Here is a 16302-nt window from a genome sequence, read left to right on the forward strand (position 1 = left end):
GACAAGACAAGTTCCTCATGGGGTGGGTGGGAAAAACTGTGCCCCCATGGAAGAGCAATGCATAGGATAGAGGACCATCCCTAAACATCACTTGTTGCCAATATGGGCAGAGTGTGAATATATAAGAGCACCAAGCAGCTTCAAGAGCAGAGCACCAACTTTGTCTAGAAAGAGGGGAAGGAGAGAGTCCGAAGTCTAATTGTACTGTTGTTCCGGAGGCAAGCAGAGAGGAAGTGAGCTCAAAGGAGCAGGAAGTCTCCAACTGAACTAATCAGGACATAGGAGTTGATTACACAAACACATTAGGAAGTTCCTTTGCTAACTATGCTAAATGTACATTTCCTCTGATGCCCCCTGTAAGCTATTCTTTATATTCTTTTGAATCATGCACACTACAGTTCCTGGATATTCCAACAGTCGGTTCCATCTTCCCCTACCCCCTTTCTTCCCACTGCCTTGGCACAAAAGCACCAACCTGATGCAAATCTTGCTGGACTTCCCCTCCCCAAGCAGTTGAGCCATGGCTCAGTTCAAAAGAAATAAAGCCCTGTTGAAGGGCTAAAAGGGGGGAGACACTGGACCTTTGTGATGTTGTACATTTTGGTTACCTTTTCTCGTTGTTGCTAGAACAGAATACATCATCTGTGGGCTATGTCGTTAAGTACAACTCTGTAAGGTAACGAGACAGGACATCACCCTAGATCAGTTTGAGGCGTTCCAAGGACAAAATTAAAATTTGTTGCGTAAAAGTCCCACATTCTCCTTAATCTCTGCCACAAGGTCAGAACTTGCTAGGGAATGAAAGACAAACCACAGGTCTTTGTGCTATATCCTGGTGAAAGACAGTGTGGGATGAAACACTGATGGAGAATTTGATGTTTCATTTAGAGTACGTGACAGTCTGATACATTCATTCGAAAAATGGTCAATGTTCTTGTTCTGTGTTCATGAAAGCCTTGGTGGATACTGGGTACTGTTAGGCCTATTTCAAAGGTGAGTTGTGTGGGGACAGGCAGAATCATATAGCAGAGTTCATACATAGCCAAATAGCTTAGACCAGAAACCTCTCCGACCTACGTTCTGGTAATGCATATAATTGCACCTGAGTATCTTGCATCCTAAAGGTGTCTTGTAATTAAAACGGGGTTTTCTTTCTCTTAAGCCACCATGTTTCTTGAAAACTGGAAGCGTTTGCAGATGAGACTGAGTTATTTCTGGGATTTAACTGGCTTGGAGGAGGAAGAAGTAAGTTTAAATGAAACAACTTCAGGTCATGTCATGTGCTATTAGTGGGAAATGTACAAGCAGATTTTAGGGGATGTAGAAGAACCTTCCACTTCTTGCCCTTTTGTCTCTGCCAAAGGCCCAAGCCTGAAGGCATTTGTAGCCGTTTCAGATGTTCTCAGCAGCCGGCTGCAACTGCTTGTAAAGAAGAGTTGGAGCCAGATTATATCGCTGCTCCAGCACCCTTTCCTCTTAACCACATTTCTCTAATAGGAATTTTGTGCTGCATTCAAAATTGGGGGGGGGGGGTGCAACCAATGACATTCCCCTCTCCAGCGAAGCAGAAAATAACGTTCTCCAGTTTTTCCTGCCCGAAACTCGGATGCATATCTAGTCCTGCAATCCTAAACAACAGTACACAATCCTAAACCTGTTTTCGGTGACCTTAGAAGGGTATAACTCTGCACCGCAGTTTTCTTTAAATCAGTTCTCTTACAACCCTTTCCTTGTTCTAGCACCAGTTATCTCCGTTCGGCAGGAAAGCACTTTACATTCTTCAAACAGAACACGCTGCAGAACAAATGAAAGGGTTGCTGGAAAAACAGATATCCAAGTTATTTTTAAATTCCCTTAGGTCGCTTGCTGAGCGTAATAGCGGATTGTATATCTGTGTCAATTCCTCGGTCGCAGAAATTTCCCATTGACGTCAACGATGAGGAGACTTCTGCCTGAGTACGGAAATTTAGGATTTGGCTTTTTGTTTTCAAGATGGGAATTCTGTTTCCATTTGGAGCAGTTGCTTGGTCTTTATAGTGCCTTGGCTGACTTGGTTTTCAATAAGAGTCTGGCAGCTGGGCTGGCCCCCTTCCAGCCTTACAGGAGTCACACACACAGAGACACAAACACATCTATTCCTACAAGGTTACTGCCTTCAGCTCCCCAGAACGACTCCTGATGTTGCCCTATGTCTGTCCTAAGCAAAAGTCAGGAATGATGACACTGGTCTGACTTCAGTCACCCCTGTGGGACTACTCCAGTGAAAATGAGTTCAGAGTTGACTGCAAAGGCCACAATCCCACAAAGATCCAGTTGTGACTCGTGTCGTCAGACATGTTCAAAAGCACAAAAAATATTGTAGTGTTTACTATCATGTTCCAAATGCACAACTTTAATTCCCCAAGGTATCAGGGCAGCGTTGAAACATCCTCCGTCAGTTTACAATGTTTTCTGACAAGTAGAAGTGGAAATGTTTATGCACTACAATTTTAAACTTCAGTGAGGTTGTTTCCCCCCCCCATGTATTCAATGACAGGATATTTCCCTTCTTTCTGTGCACTATGATGTTAAAGTGTGTTGTCAAAACACACATGTACCCTAAATGTGTATAAGTGAGAATATCTTTCACTCTCAAATTTGAGCCCAAATAAAGAGTAAAATGACATAAATATAAGGAAGATGCCTTCCTCCCTCCACGTCTCACACCTTGGAGCTTCTGGTACAGAATTTCCATGTGGCTTTAAAAATCCTCAGACCTATCCACACTGTTTGTCACCCATTTTGTGACAAAGTGACAAGGCCTCACTACAAACGTGGAAAGAATACTGAGATCTGAATCCAGTGAGAGCAGAAATAAAGTTCATTAAGAGGTACAATGCAAGTATCTAGGTTGGGGAATTAGCCAATTTCAAGCAGTTGAAATAATTATATTTTTAGGATATTTCTGTGCTGCCTCTTTAGAGTCCTGCTTGAGGCAGCTGCTGACAGTTAAAAAACACTATCCTTATCCATGGTTCCTCTATATATTTGTGAAACAGCCTGGGAGGTGGAACGTGTCTGGCTGTCCAAGTTGGAATAGGGCCAATCAGGGTGCAGCCAGCAACACTGGCTGCACCCTGATTGGCCCTGCCCCTACAGCTCCCACCCTTCCTCCCTGGATGCTAGCCACGTTCCTCTCAGCCATGCCAGAGACAGAGAGACACACACAGAGCCCTGCCAGACCGAACATGAGCCCTCATTCCCTCCTATCGCTCCTACTGCAAGTGATGCAAAGAGAGACACAGAAAGAGCTGCCCCAAACTGCTTACCAGCCTTGCTTCCCTCCTAAGAATGAGCCCTAATTACCTGCTATGCCTCCTGCTGCGAGGCACACCGAGCGACATGCAGCGAGAGGGAGAGAGAAACAGAGAGAGAGAGAGAGAGAGAGAGAGAGAGAGAGAGAGAGAGAGAGAGAGAGAGAGAGATCTGAGTCCTAGCGCCCATTGTATTCCTGGTTGCAATGGGCTTTCTTGCTAGTATATACATATATACACATACACACACATAGATAACCAATTAAAAACAAGTGATTGGCATCAGAAACATAAAAGCTTCCTTAAAACAGAAGCAGACCGTTAAAAGTTGATAAGATAAAATCTCTAATTAAAAGTATGAGTAAAGAAGATGTATTCTGGCTTGACTTCTGCAAGAAAGTAAAGTAGGTGCCACCCTTACAGCAGGGCATAGAGGCTTGAGAAATCTTAACTAGTAGGCTCGATAACATGAGAGGAAATGGTCCTCTAGGTATCCTGGCCCCAATCCAGTGAGGGCCTTTAAGATAAGAACTAGCTCTCTGAATTGTGCATGGAAACAAATGGGTATTCATATTCATATGGGTATTTCTGGTAAATAACCCACAATAGAAACCTCTCTTAAAAGCCAGTCATTCTGAAAATCCAGACATTGTTAGTGTACTCCACGTGGGAAGCAAGAGGCCAAAGGGACTTGGTGAGAGGGGAAATATCCATCTGTACAGGTCCATGTTCCGAAGCAGGGGCCCAAGAATCTAGGGAGCAAATAACCCCAAAAGGAGATGCAACAAATCCTTATATCAATGCGGTGAGACAGGGATTAAAGAACTAAGCAAATGCAGGGGGCTTGGAACCAGTCAGACACCCTACAAGATTTGAGAGCAGCGACCTGAGACAAAAGCCCAATTTGGGGAAGGATTCTGTTCCTAGTTATAGAACAGGCAGCAAAGACCCTTTTTTTTTCTTTGAAAAAGCAAAGGGGGGCATAAGTGGTGTGTGGTCTGACTGGAGCAGGGGGAAGGAGGTAGTTCTGGATCTAAGAATAATTCTAAATAAGGTTAAAACAGAGGGTTTCTGGGCAGGCATGTTGTGAATTCTGAGGAGGTCCTAAATGGGATTCAGTCCAAGACTAGAAATGGACCAGAGACCTGTCATATCCATGCATGGTTTCTTTACTTAGAGGCTGGATTTCCCAGGCTAGAGTTCCCAGCCTTTTTGAACCTGTGGGCATATTTGGAATTCTGACAGTGCGGTGGGTGCTGCCACCAACTGGGTAATGCAGGAGATGGATCCAGCCACAAAATAGCAGCTGAAGCTTATCTTTAGACACACAGTGAAGATTCTTATTCTGGGGTGGCTGCTATGGCCAAAGCAACCTGTTAAAAATCAGTATTACCAATCAAATCTTCAATATCCATTCAGAGTCCTTGCTGGGTATCACATGGCCCAACCCACTCCCTATAAAACCTGGGCTGATGCCAGGAAGGGTATCAGCAGGTACCATAATGCCCATGTTGGAGACTACTGTACTAATTCATAGGTTCTTCTTGTAGCTATAGGCACCAGGGATGGGCACAGACTGGAAAATTCTGTTTCAGTTCAGGGTTTGGAAGGTTGTCAAACTGAACTCGCCAAAGCCAAATAACCCAACCCTCCTAAAATGGACCAGTCCATTTCAGGTTGTCAGTTTCATGTCTCCCTGCCTAGAAGCAGGAGGAAGTGAAACGGGCCACTGAAATGGCTTGCGGCCACATCAGAGAAGCATGTATGCCTCTCCACTGTCAGCCCAAAATGGCTGCAAGTCATTTCAGCTTAAAATGGCTGCCAGCCGAACCTCCAAACAGAGCTGGATGAAGGTCCATGAAATGTTCGGAGGAGGCGCTTCCTGCAAACCTTAGTTAGGGAGGCACAAACCAGAGCATTTTGGGGGGAGAAATTTGGCTCGTACCTGGCTTTGTGCCCATGCCTAATAGGTACACAAATCCTGTGGGTTCTTGGTTCAGACCAGATGGCCAGATAATGGGTATGGTGAACCTTCTCCCCAGAAATACCTCTTATTTTCCAATTAGAATGACTGAATTAGCATAATTACCTGTTGCCTCTGTGATGGGCCTGTTGAGATTCTGGACCTGGGACCAATACAAAAACATCAGGATATATTGATGTGAACAAATGGAGGCACTTTGGCAGCAGTGGCAGCATCTAACAATCTGGAGTTTACCAGATTTTCGGACTTAAGTGCCGTTAACCAGGATGTGGCTAGACCATGGTTACGTTTCTAGAAGGCGGCCATTGTTCGTTTTCTGCAGTTCAGGCAAAATTTGTTTGCACAGTGCTTTGCCGTATGCAATTTTCTTTAAAAGCGGATTATAACACTGCAAGGTCCTCTAACACTTGTTTTTCTCCCTTATTTGCCGATCATTGTTACAAAAGTGTAGTGAGTAGTTATAATTTAAAAATGAAAAGTGAAAATGTTAAGAATTAGAGTATTAGCTTTTAGATTTCAACGTAATGCTGACAAAGGGCGCTTTCATACACACACGAAATAATGCACTTTCAATCCACTTTTTAATATGAAATGCTATGCGGAACAGTGTGAAACAGTCAACATTTCCACAGCTTCTATGACTTAGTGATAAGGATATGATGATTGACAAACTTCGTTTTAAGACTGTTTAAATATGTTCTCCCTCCCTTTTCACTGCTGAAATTCACCAAGGAGTGTATACAGGTTTGATCTGAGGTTTCCTCCCCCCCTCCCCCTTTTAGACAACCTCAATAGTGTTTCCTCCTGTCAGATCCTTGTGTGTCATAGTTGTGAACAACCACATATGCCCTGTGTGTAGGCATATTTTGATGTATTTGGGTGATCTGCAGATCCTGAGTGGTTAACTCTTTCCCCATCTATCTGTTTGCCACAGGAACATCCAAGACCAGAATATGAAATCAAAGTTCTGCAGAAGAAACCCAGAACTGAAAGCAGCAAACCAGTGAGTGAAGATGAGGTAGGACACCTGGATTTATTGGCTTTTGCTCATTCTTTTCTTCCCAGTGTTGCATTTGTGTTTGCGGTGCAAGCTTCAGTAGGTTGGAAGGCAGATAAATTAACTGTTAATTTAATTAACAAAAGGAAATTTTCTCAGTTTTGAGAAGAAGCTTAGGCCTAACCAGAACAATTGGAGCTGCAGTGCATGAAAGGCCTCCTTTTCGTTTTAGAGATTATGATGATTAAGATTGTTGAAGCAGAACATGATGGTCTAATGCAGTAGTTCTCAACCTGGGGGTCGGGACCACTTTGGGGGTTGAACGACCTTTCACAGGAGTCATGGCAGGGCAAGCAGGTTGGCTGGACTGGCCCCATCCACACAACAGCCTTGCAATGTAGATCGAGATAGAGCGTTCATCTGTCTGGAGCAGCGGGAAACAGCGAGATCAGCATGGTGGGACAAGGGACAGAACTGAACTGAGAAACCCCAGGAAAAAAACCAATTTTTATACAATAATGAACAATGGATCTTCACGCCTTTGGTCAGTTTCGGTTTAATGTCTGTGAAAGAACCCTTGCATAATTTTATGGTTGGGGGTCACCACAACATGGACAACTGTATTAAAGGGTGGCAGCATTAGGAAGGTTGAGAACCCCTGCTCTAATGGGTGTGATGCAGGGTCAGGAGGATGGTTTCCAGTCATACTTTGCAAAGGTTAACTTGACTACAGAGCCATTTTGTCAGGTGCGGGAATATGGAGAGCCACTGGCCACTTGTGGGGGAGGGGTTCAACCTGACCATATGTGGTCATATCACCAAATAAATGTTTTAACACATTTTAAAAATGTATAAAAATTGACTCCACTCCCTTCCAGGGCCATCAAGAAACCCCAGGGTTTCATGGAACCCTGGTTGAGAAAGCCTCCTCTATCTGTATGCTTGGGCTGGTACTTCCTATTTCATCATATCTGTGTATCTGAGGAAGTGTATCATATACCTTGAATAGAACTTTGTTGGTCTTAAAGGTTCCCCTAGGCTCAACTTTGTTCTGGTTACTGTACTGGTTGTAATTGTACTGTTAGCTGGCTCAAGTCCAAGGAGAGAAACCCCTTACCCTCTGCCCCCATGCACTTTCCTTTCGCTCCCTCTTTCCTCCCCTCTTCTGGTTGCCCCATCACCTCCCTCCATTGCCTCCCCTGCCTCCAACTTGTCAGATGCTTTATATATTGCTTAATTGTCCTTGAGGGTCCCCTCCTTCGGTGCAGGTGTTCTTTCTTGCAACGTAACTGCTGGGAAATCTGTCTCCAGCTGCTGAGACAGGAAACCCACCTGAGGAATTTGGAGAGGAATGAAAACGATTTCGATAAAACCAGCGTCGTTTCTCAGGAGGGGTTTTCGACATCACCATGCAGTTTATAGCGCCGTGGATTAATCAGGCTGTCATGGGGTGTTTTATAACTATTTTGCAACCATGCATCTCCCTACTGTGCCGGTGCCATTTCCCTCCCCAGATGAATGCCAGGTTGAGCTTTCCCCATAAAAGGCAAGGAAGCTGCAAGTGAGCAAAAAGCATAGACCATAATATTTGCTTTTGTCTTGCCCAGACTGTCATGGTGCATTAAAATGTACTCATTGAGATAATGGGTCTCCATTAATATCAGTGGCTGTCATGGATGTAGAAAGTCTGGCAGTGAGATCTGGGGAGGAATGTACGGTTAAGCTTTACTAGCTTCTACGGAGCGGATGTTTTGCACTTTTAATGAAGCTGCCAAGTCAGGAAAGCCTATTCAACAAGATCCGTATTCTACGGAGACCGGGTTTGCACAAAGCAGGTTTCTACCTTCTTACGGAGGAATTTGTCGGAAGGTTGCAGAGCAGGTTTGCACATCCTGTGAAATATTGAGTTGGACCTGGCTGAGGTGGAGAATGTGTGTTTGGGCTTGTTCAGTGGTGTAACTCTTGTAAGAAAACTACACAAATGAGCAATTTGCAAACTCCCCTGTAGCCCCCTCCTCAGCTTGCCTCATCGTTTGCTTGGTTTTCTGAGCTTTCTCTGGCAATTCTTGGAGACGCTCAGCTGTTTATTTTCGGGGGAAACCTGTTAATTTTTTGCTGCTGGTGGGTCACCTCTTGTAGAAAGCTCCCTTTGACACTGTGATGGGGTAAGATGGGCAGAAGGGAGAACCGGTTGGCAACCTCAGCCTCCTTCCAAATCTTGTCCTAAAGGCCTTAATACTAAAAAAGGAAATATTCAGAAGCAAGCAGGGAAAACATTTTATGGTACAATTCTATACGACGAGCTATTCCAGTCTAAACCCTTCAATACCAATAGATTTAGGATGGAGTAACCTGGCATGGGAGTGGACTGTAAGTCTTCCAGGATAAACAGTGACTAGTCTTAAAGTTACCCTTGTCCAGCACTCAATTCATCAAATTTGATTTTTACAATTGATTTAAGAATTAACAGAGGCATTAGCCAGATGAGAAAATAAGGAGATTTCATTATTGCCAATTATGGCTCTTGTCAACGGCCAGGATGACATTTGAATTTTACATAATTATGTCTTGCCTTACATTTTATGGTTTTCTTGATGCTTTCTCCTTGAAGTCCCACACCTCTGTATTCCACCAGGTGGGGGCCAGGTCCGAAAAGATCCTGGCTCTGCTTGAGGCCAGATCTACCTCTCGGGGGGGGGGGGCAGGGTTTGTCAACCTGTTGGAATTGGCCAAGTGCAAAGCCCTTTGCAGTCAGCCAGCCAGTGTGAGGAACAAACACATGCCCTTTCTGCTGTTTATGCAGTGCTAGAAGGCAGGCCATTTCCCGTAAGCCGAAGTGCGGCTCTTTGTGTACGGAATGGCGCCTTTGCATTCACAATGAAAAGCATGTTGACCTGAGCAGGTGTCCTTTGCTCCATAGTGCTTTAGAGAGGTGAATTATGTTTTTTTTTTTAAGTTAAAAATGCCCACTGGGCATTATATTGTGGTGAATGAGATTTTCATAAAGCACTTGTTGCAGTATTTATTGTACTGTGGTTTCAGCGCATAACGTATTTGCCCATCAAGGTAACTGTTCTGCACCAAGCAGTAAATATTTTATCCACTCCATTCAGCGCGAGGGAAAGAGCTTGTCAGGAACAGAGCTGATACAAAAGGTCAGTGTTGATTTATCGCTGCAGCAGAGCCCTCCAGGTGCCAGTATTTCAAAGGAAAGCTTTTTGAAGGGCCTGAAACATTTACAGTGAATGCCCGGGGTGAAGCAACAGAACAAACAGGGAACAATGATGAATAATGGCATGGACCTGAAAAGAGACAATGGAAAGTTCTAAGGGACGGAGCCCGAAAGGCTTAGCTGAGCACCCTTATCATAATTGGGATGGAGATGGTCATAATGGCTTAGCCAGTGCAGAGCATTTAGTTGGGTTGGTTGTATAAAAAGGCCATGCAGTAAGCAAGGCCTAAGCATTAGCATCCTTCTCATATCCTTACAGGGAAATAAAATGAACAACGGCAGGCCTGGGTTTTCATGGTTCTAAATGGGGGTTTGTGCGATTCATGGGGAGGATAAATGAATATTTGCCATAGCTCAATGGAACCATCATATTAAGCAGATGATGATCCAAAGGTCAATAGGGACAAATAGGAAAGGAAGCTTTTGTTGTCATGCTCTGCTTGTGGGATAGAAGACCAACCTCTGATTTGACCTAGCAGAACTTTTGTCATGCCGTGAACAGGTTTCGAAGTCTTGCTTCGCATTGTACCTCAACCAAAGACCTTTCTCCCTGATGGTCTTCCTTCTCTTGGTTGAGGAAGTATGAAGCTAGGGGTCAAATGTATTCTGGTGCTCCCTCTGGTTGGCTGTCTTCCACAAGGAGCTGTCCAGCAGCCCATTGCAAGACCTGATTTGGTGATTGGGTATGGTTGTAACTCTGATTAGCTGCTTGGCGCCTATTACCATCTCCAGGCTCCCTGGCTGTGCATCAAGCACAGTCACAAAATGCTGCCGTACATAATGACGCATCCATAGCGGTCCACAAAGAAGGCACATCAAATTGTCCTTTCCCAATTAACTCAAGAGCATCACTCTGCTTCCACGTTTTGAGGGCAAGCAGTACACAAGCAGCAACTGAATGAGGGGAGAGTGTGAGGAAGCAACAAATTACCTCATCTAATAACAAATGAATCATAATGATCTTCTTCGAACCCTTGTAGTTACTCTACATGTAAAGCACAGGCACAGATATTCACCAGGAACCTCAGCTATACCAGGACTTAACCATACTCTTCAAATATTTAAAAGGGTACCATATCGAAGGATGGAGCAGTGTTCTCTCTTGCCCCGGAGGGATGGACCAGAACCAATGGGATGAAATTAATTCACAAGAAATCCCATCTAAACATCCAGAAGAAGTTCCTGACAGTGAGAACGGTTTCTCAGTGGAACAGGCTTCCTCGGGAGGTGCTGGGTTCTCCATCTTTGGAGATTTTAAAACAGTGGCTGGATAGCCATCTGACAGAGAGGCTGCTTCTGTGAAGGCTCAAGGTGACAGTGGATGAGTGATAGGGTTGTGAGCGCCCTGCATAGTGCAGGGGGTTGGACTAGATGACCCATGATGTCCCTTCCAACTCTATTATTCTATGATTCTATGTTTTAGGACTGTGACTAGTCCATAGTCACCCATCTGGTGGCAATATGGAGGAGTTGGGAATCAAAACTTGTTGTTGAGATTAGAGGCTGCCACTCTTAACCAGCAAGCTGGCTATGGGTGATCTGGGGGTGTAGCTAATATCATCGTTCTTGGGGGGCAGTCTCTGTAGACATAGCTGTGGTTGTTGTTGTAGCATCCCCATTGCTATGAATGTGCTTTTACTGAATAAGCATAGCACACCAGCTGGTTACAAGGACACCAGTTCCATTTCATGGGCGCCATCTTTCCTCGTGCTTTACGATTGGGCTGCTCGGGAAGTCCGATAAGGAAATGGACAACACTGATCTGTACCTGGCAGCAGCCCAGGTAACTGATTCCACATTATTTTATCCTCAAGGAAAATATTTTTACAGTAAAGGAAAGCTTGTCCCTTGGCTAGTGTACTTGGAAAAAGCACTGGGAATAATAAAACCTGCTATTTCTAAATTAATTTCCAACTTGGAGCTAGTATATTGAATTACTTGGGTTAGTATTTCTCAAGGTCTCTCAAATGAAGTTCTACAAAGATCGGGGGGGGGGAGGTGACCCTGGCAGAACGTTCCCGTCAGATCTCCTTGGCGGCCTCAAGGGCCATCCTGCTTCCTCCAAAGGCATGTCCCAGAGGAAGAGGTTTGAGAGTTATATGAATATGGCCATTTGCCTTTCTTTTGGCTTTCAGAGGTTGTGTTGGCGAGCCCCTTTGCCTGCAGTGTTCCCAGGTTCTTTTTTGCTAATTTCCTAGCATTTTCCAGATTTAAAGGGGGGGAATACAGTTTTTAAAAAATGCAGAATTAATGACTCATAAGTTCAATTCACGGAAGGTAAAATCACCATGCAAACAGGGATTTCTCAAGTTGAAACCATAACACTCAGCGGCAACCTCAAGAAATTAACATTCAACCCTTCTTCTCTTTCTCTATGCCCCATATGCAACTTAATAGCAGGAGAAACAATCTTTGCTGGATTAAATTTTCTCCCAAGAAAAAATTTTGGATGCTCAGGCCCCTCCTTATCATGTGCAGGAATAGCTACCAAATTGGTACTAGCTGTCTTTTGTTGCTGCATACCCCTGGATCCATATTTCAGTGGCTTGTCTGCACTGCAATGATTTTTTGGTTGCATGTCACAGAACTGTCAAGGCTTTCTTCAAAAAATTCCTGGGAGTGCAACTTCTGGGTACTCAGACTTCTCTGTGCCAGATCCCCCAGCTATGTGATGGAGTGTGAAAAATCTGTTGGCCTTTGGAAACTCCTTTCAGATTCCTTCCTGCTCTCATCTAGCCTTTTAATAGAGCTGGAAACGTACTCTCCACCCCCCCCCCATATGATGAGAAATGATGGGAACGGCCCATCTGCACAGCACATGTCCCTTCCAACTGCACCTAGGATATCTGCGCTGGAAGCTGAAGTCTGTAATTTACAGTGCAAGTCCCCAAAATATTTCATTTACAAGGTCTGGTTACTGCTGCTACAGCTTCGATATCAGATCCAGGGAAAGAGTCATGCATACAACTGTGATGTCCCAGTTCTAAATGGATAACACAGAATGGGAATCAATTCAGAAAATGGGGAAACCAAAATGACAAGGAGCTGGACGTATCTGTCCCTAAATCGAAAAGTTGGAGCATTTGGGCCTTTTTAGACTCACTGTAGAACTGAAAGGCAGTGTGTACTTGCCACAGCAGAATGAACACACGCTCTAGAGCAGGGGTGACCAAACTGTGGATCTCTAGACGACCATGAACTACAATTCCCATGAGCCCCTGCCAGCATGTGCTGGCAGGCGTTCATGGGAATCGTAGTCTATGGACATGTGGAGAGTCACAGTTTGGCCACCCCTACTGTAGAGATTGCATGGTTATAAGCATACTTAAGAAAACATTTTGAATCATTTTCATGGCTTCCTGTCTGGTAACCAAATAACGGGAGTCCATGGAAAGATTGAGGAGCTGCCATTGTTGCTCGACAAGTTTATCCCAGTGGGAAATATAAGAATCCTCTCTGACTAAGCCGTGGTGGTCCCCTTGGATGTTGAACTGTATAATTTTAACTTGGTGTTGTGGTTAGGGGGGCGGACTTCTAATCTGGCAAGCCAGGTTTGATTCCGCGCTCCCCCACATGCAACCAGCTGGGTGACTTTGGGCTTGCCACAGCACTGATAAAGCTGTTCTGACTGAGCAGTAATATCAGGGCTCTCTCAGCCTCACCCACCTCACAGGGTGTCTGTTGTGAGGAGAGGAAAGGGAAGGCGAATGTAAGCTGCTTTGAGACTCCTTCAGGTAGAGAAAAGCAGCATATAAGAACCAACTCTTCTTCTTCTTCTTCTTCTTCTTCTTCTTCTTCTTCTTCTTCTTTGCCTTTTTCTTTTTATTCTTCCTCTTCCTCTTCCTCTTCCTCTTCCTCCTCCTCCTCTTCTTCTTCTTCTTCTTCTTAATGGGGAAAGCCTTGAACCAAGACCAAGCTTCAAAATATGCCCCAGATTAATAAAAGAAATGACAAATAATATTTGATGCCACTTGAGCTAATCTTTTATCAGGTTCAGCTTACACTGAACAAATGAATCTCTGGTCAAACCAAGCCCCTAAGCCAGCCCTTCTCTATATTTTTTACCATTGAGAAATCCCTAAAACGTTCTTCAGGATTCAATAAACTTTCAAGAAGTGGCATGATCAGGCAGAATATAATTGGGAATCACAGTTGTGTACAGGCCCACCCAGGGCTCCTCCCCTTCCCACTCTCTCCTGGCCCATCATTGGCTATGGGGGGGAAGCAGGTTGACATGGGCATGTATGGTCATATCACCCGATAAATGTTTAACAAACTTTAAAAATATATAAACAATTAATTTACTCCCACCGATTTCAGAAACCCAGGGCTGTCAAAAAACCCTGTTTGTGAAAGCATGTCATACAAATATAATCAATCAATCAATCAATCAATTAATTAAACAAACAACCAAACAAATAAATAGAGGATCTCCTCAATATCATTACCTGGAATTCCCAGCCACTGATAGAAGGCTGATTGGCCTGTAGTTGGATGGGTCTGCTTTGTCTCCTTTCTTAGAAACCGGTATTATGACAGCATGTCTCCAAGTGAATAGCGTAACTCCAGTCTCATTTATCTGAGTGAGCACAATTGCATTATATCCTTCCACCGTAAGATATTGGCTTTGAATAATTCTAGGGGAATTAAACCTCCACCGGGGCCCTTCCCCTCCATCATTTAAGAAAACAGAAAACTAATTTCAGCTGGCGTTTGTTTGACTTAATTTACTGTTATTCTTCCTCCTGGAGAGTTTCTTAATTACTGCTCCTGTCTGACTGTTCCTCATTATGGGACTGCCTTTATGTTGTCATACCTTAATGCCCTACCACCTAGAGAGTTTTGCGAGGGAGGTATCGTAAGCTACCATACTCTGGTAGAGTGTGTGACTATGATGCAGGTGGTACAGACTCCCTGTATCCCCTGACCCTTGCATGCCATTACTTTTCTGAGCCTTTAATTCTTTCATTTCATTCTTTCTTTTCTGCAAAATATAGATCATATGGTGATCTAGCCTCTTGTGTTAGGAGATAATAGCAGACCTATTGCTCTTCCAGCTGTGAAATCATATGCATTTGTGGCAGATTTTCTCGGCCATTCAAATGGGGGTCTCACTTTTACTGTATAATCAGCTTAGAATGAATAAGTTAAGAAACCATAGAAGCAGTTAGAGAGATGGTCGCTGGAGTCTCAGATTCAGATCAGGGAGACCCAGGTTTGAATTTCCTCTCTGGCATGACTTAAGAACCTAAAAACCTAAAAAGAACCCTGCTGGATCAGACCAATAGTCCATCTAATCCAGCATTCTATTTGACACAGTGGCCAGCCACTTTCTCTGGAGGACATAGAGGCCAAGGCCTTCTCTGATCTTTCCTTCTGGCTCTGGGATTCAAAGGCTCAGTGCCTCTGACTGCAGAGGTTCCCCTCAGTTACCATAGCTAGTAGCCACTGGTAGACTTCCTCTATGAGTCTATCTCATCCCCTTTTCAACCTGCTCATTCCTGTAGCCATCACTACATCCTCTGGCAGCAAATTCCACATTTTAATCACAAACTGGGTATAATAGTGTTTCCTTTTGTAGATCCTGAGCCTGCTGCCCATCTGCTTCATTGGATGCCCTTGAGTTCTAGTGTTTTGGGAGAAGGAGAAACATTTATCTTTGTCAGTTCTCTCCACCCCATGCATAATTTTCTAAACCTCTAGCATGTCTCTCTTTAGTTGTTGCTTTCCCTCATGGGGAAGCTGCCCCAGCCCCCTAATCATCTTGGTTGCCTTCTCTGTACTTTTTCCAGCTCAGCCATGGCCTTCTTGAGATACGTTGAACGGAACTGTATACAGTATTCCAAGTGAGGCTGGACCATAGATCTATGCATGGGTATTACAAGGCAGGCTGTTTTATTTCCTGATAATCTCTAATTTAGAGTTTGTCCTATTTCACCTCTAAAGAACACTGGTTTTACACTTCAATTGAACTGTCCACTACGACCCCAAGATCAGCTGAGTAGTGGCAAACAGCCTGGGCTGGTTTATCTATGTAGCACATGCTACGGTCCCCGTGTTTCCATAGGCCCATGCAGTGCCTCCCCCCAACCCTATGGATCAGGGCTGTAGCTTTTCTCTGCCCCCCTTTTCCCTCTTTAAGGACACCTGGAGTAACACCCTTTTCCATGGGGGGGGGCTTTCACCCTCAGTCTGACTGCTCCCACCGCACCTGCTCCCACTGGCTGCGTCAGCCTGGAACGGCCGATTCGGATGCCGCAGTACACAACCCTACTGTGAATCCTTAAGCTGGCTCTAGTGCGACAGGCCCCATGAATTCTTAAACCACTCCTGGCAAACACACTTCCCTGAAATACATCTTACCCATCTGCTCCTTCCAGTGGGACCTGTAGCATCAGGAGAGGGTTCAGTGTATTTCTAGGATACATCCTTAGCTAACCTTGGACAACCATGAAGTACAACTGGCCTGACAAATACTCCAAAGGAAGTGCACCTGAAAATGTAACCTAGAACTCTTGACAGCACATAAATGTTCCTGGACAGTAGTTTCCAAGGAGACAAGCCAGTGTGGAAAGGGTTTTGCAAAGGACAAAAAGTTTGCAAAGTGCACCAGTGTAAGCCGCTTGGGTCTGAGGCAGAACTCTTCATGCAATAGCAAAAGAACAGGGGGAAATATTTAGGCTCTGCCAAGCATTTCCCAGAGCAGAAGAGCAGGGAATACAGTTCACACAGGAGCCACTTTTCCTAGATCCTGTGTCAGGGCATTTCCAGCAGCGCACACAAGAACTACAGTCAG

General features: G+C 44.5%; 1 protein-coding gene across 1 annotated transcript in view; it reads left to right on the forward strand.

The window, feature by feature from the left end:
• Positions 1 to 16302, forward strand: part of ANO2 (anoctamin 2) — a 123919-nt gene that overhangs the window by 56465 nt on the left and 51152 nt on the right. Inside the window, exons 13-14 of the mRNA XM_077310177.1 lie at positions 1163 to 1245; positions 6212 to 6295. Of these exons, the coding sequence (XP_077166292.1) occupies positions 1163 to 1245; positions 6212 to 6295 (167 nt within the window). The remainder of the gene's footprint in view (positions 1 to 1162; positions 1246 to 6211; positions 6296 to 16302) is intronic.

This window comes from Paroedura picta, chromosome 14 (assembly GCF_049243985.1).
Source record: "Paroedura picta isolate Pp20150507F chromosome 14, Ppicta_v3.0, whole genome shotgun sequence".
NCBI lineage: Eukaryota > Metazoa > Chordata > Lepidosauria > Squamata > Gekkonidae > Paroedura > Paroedura picta.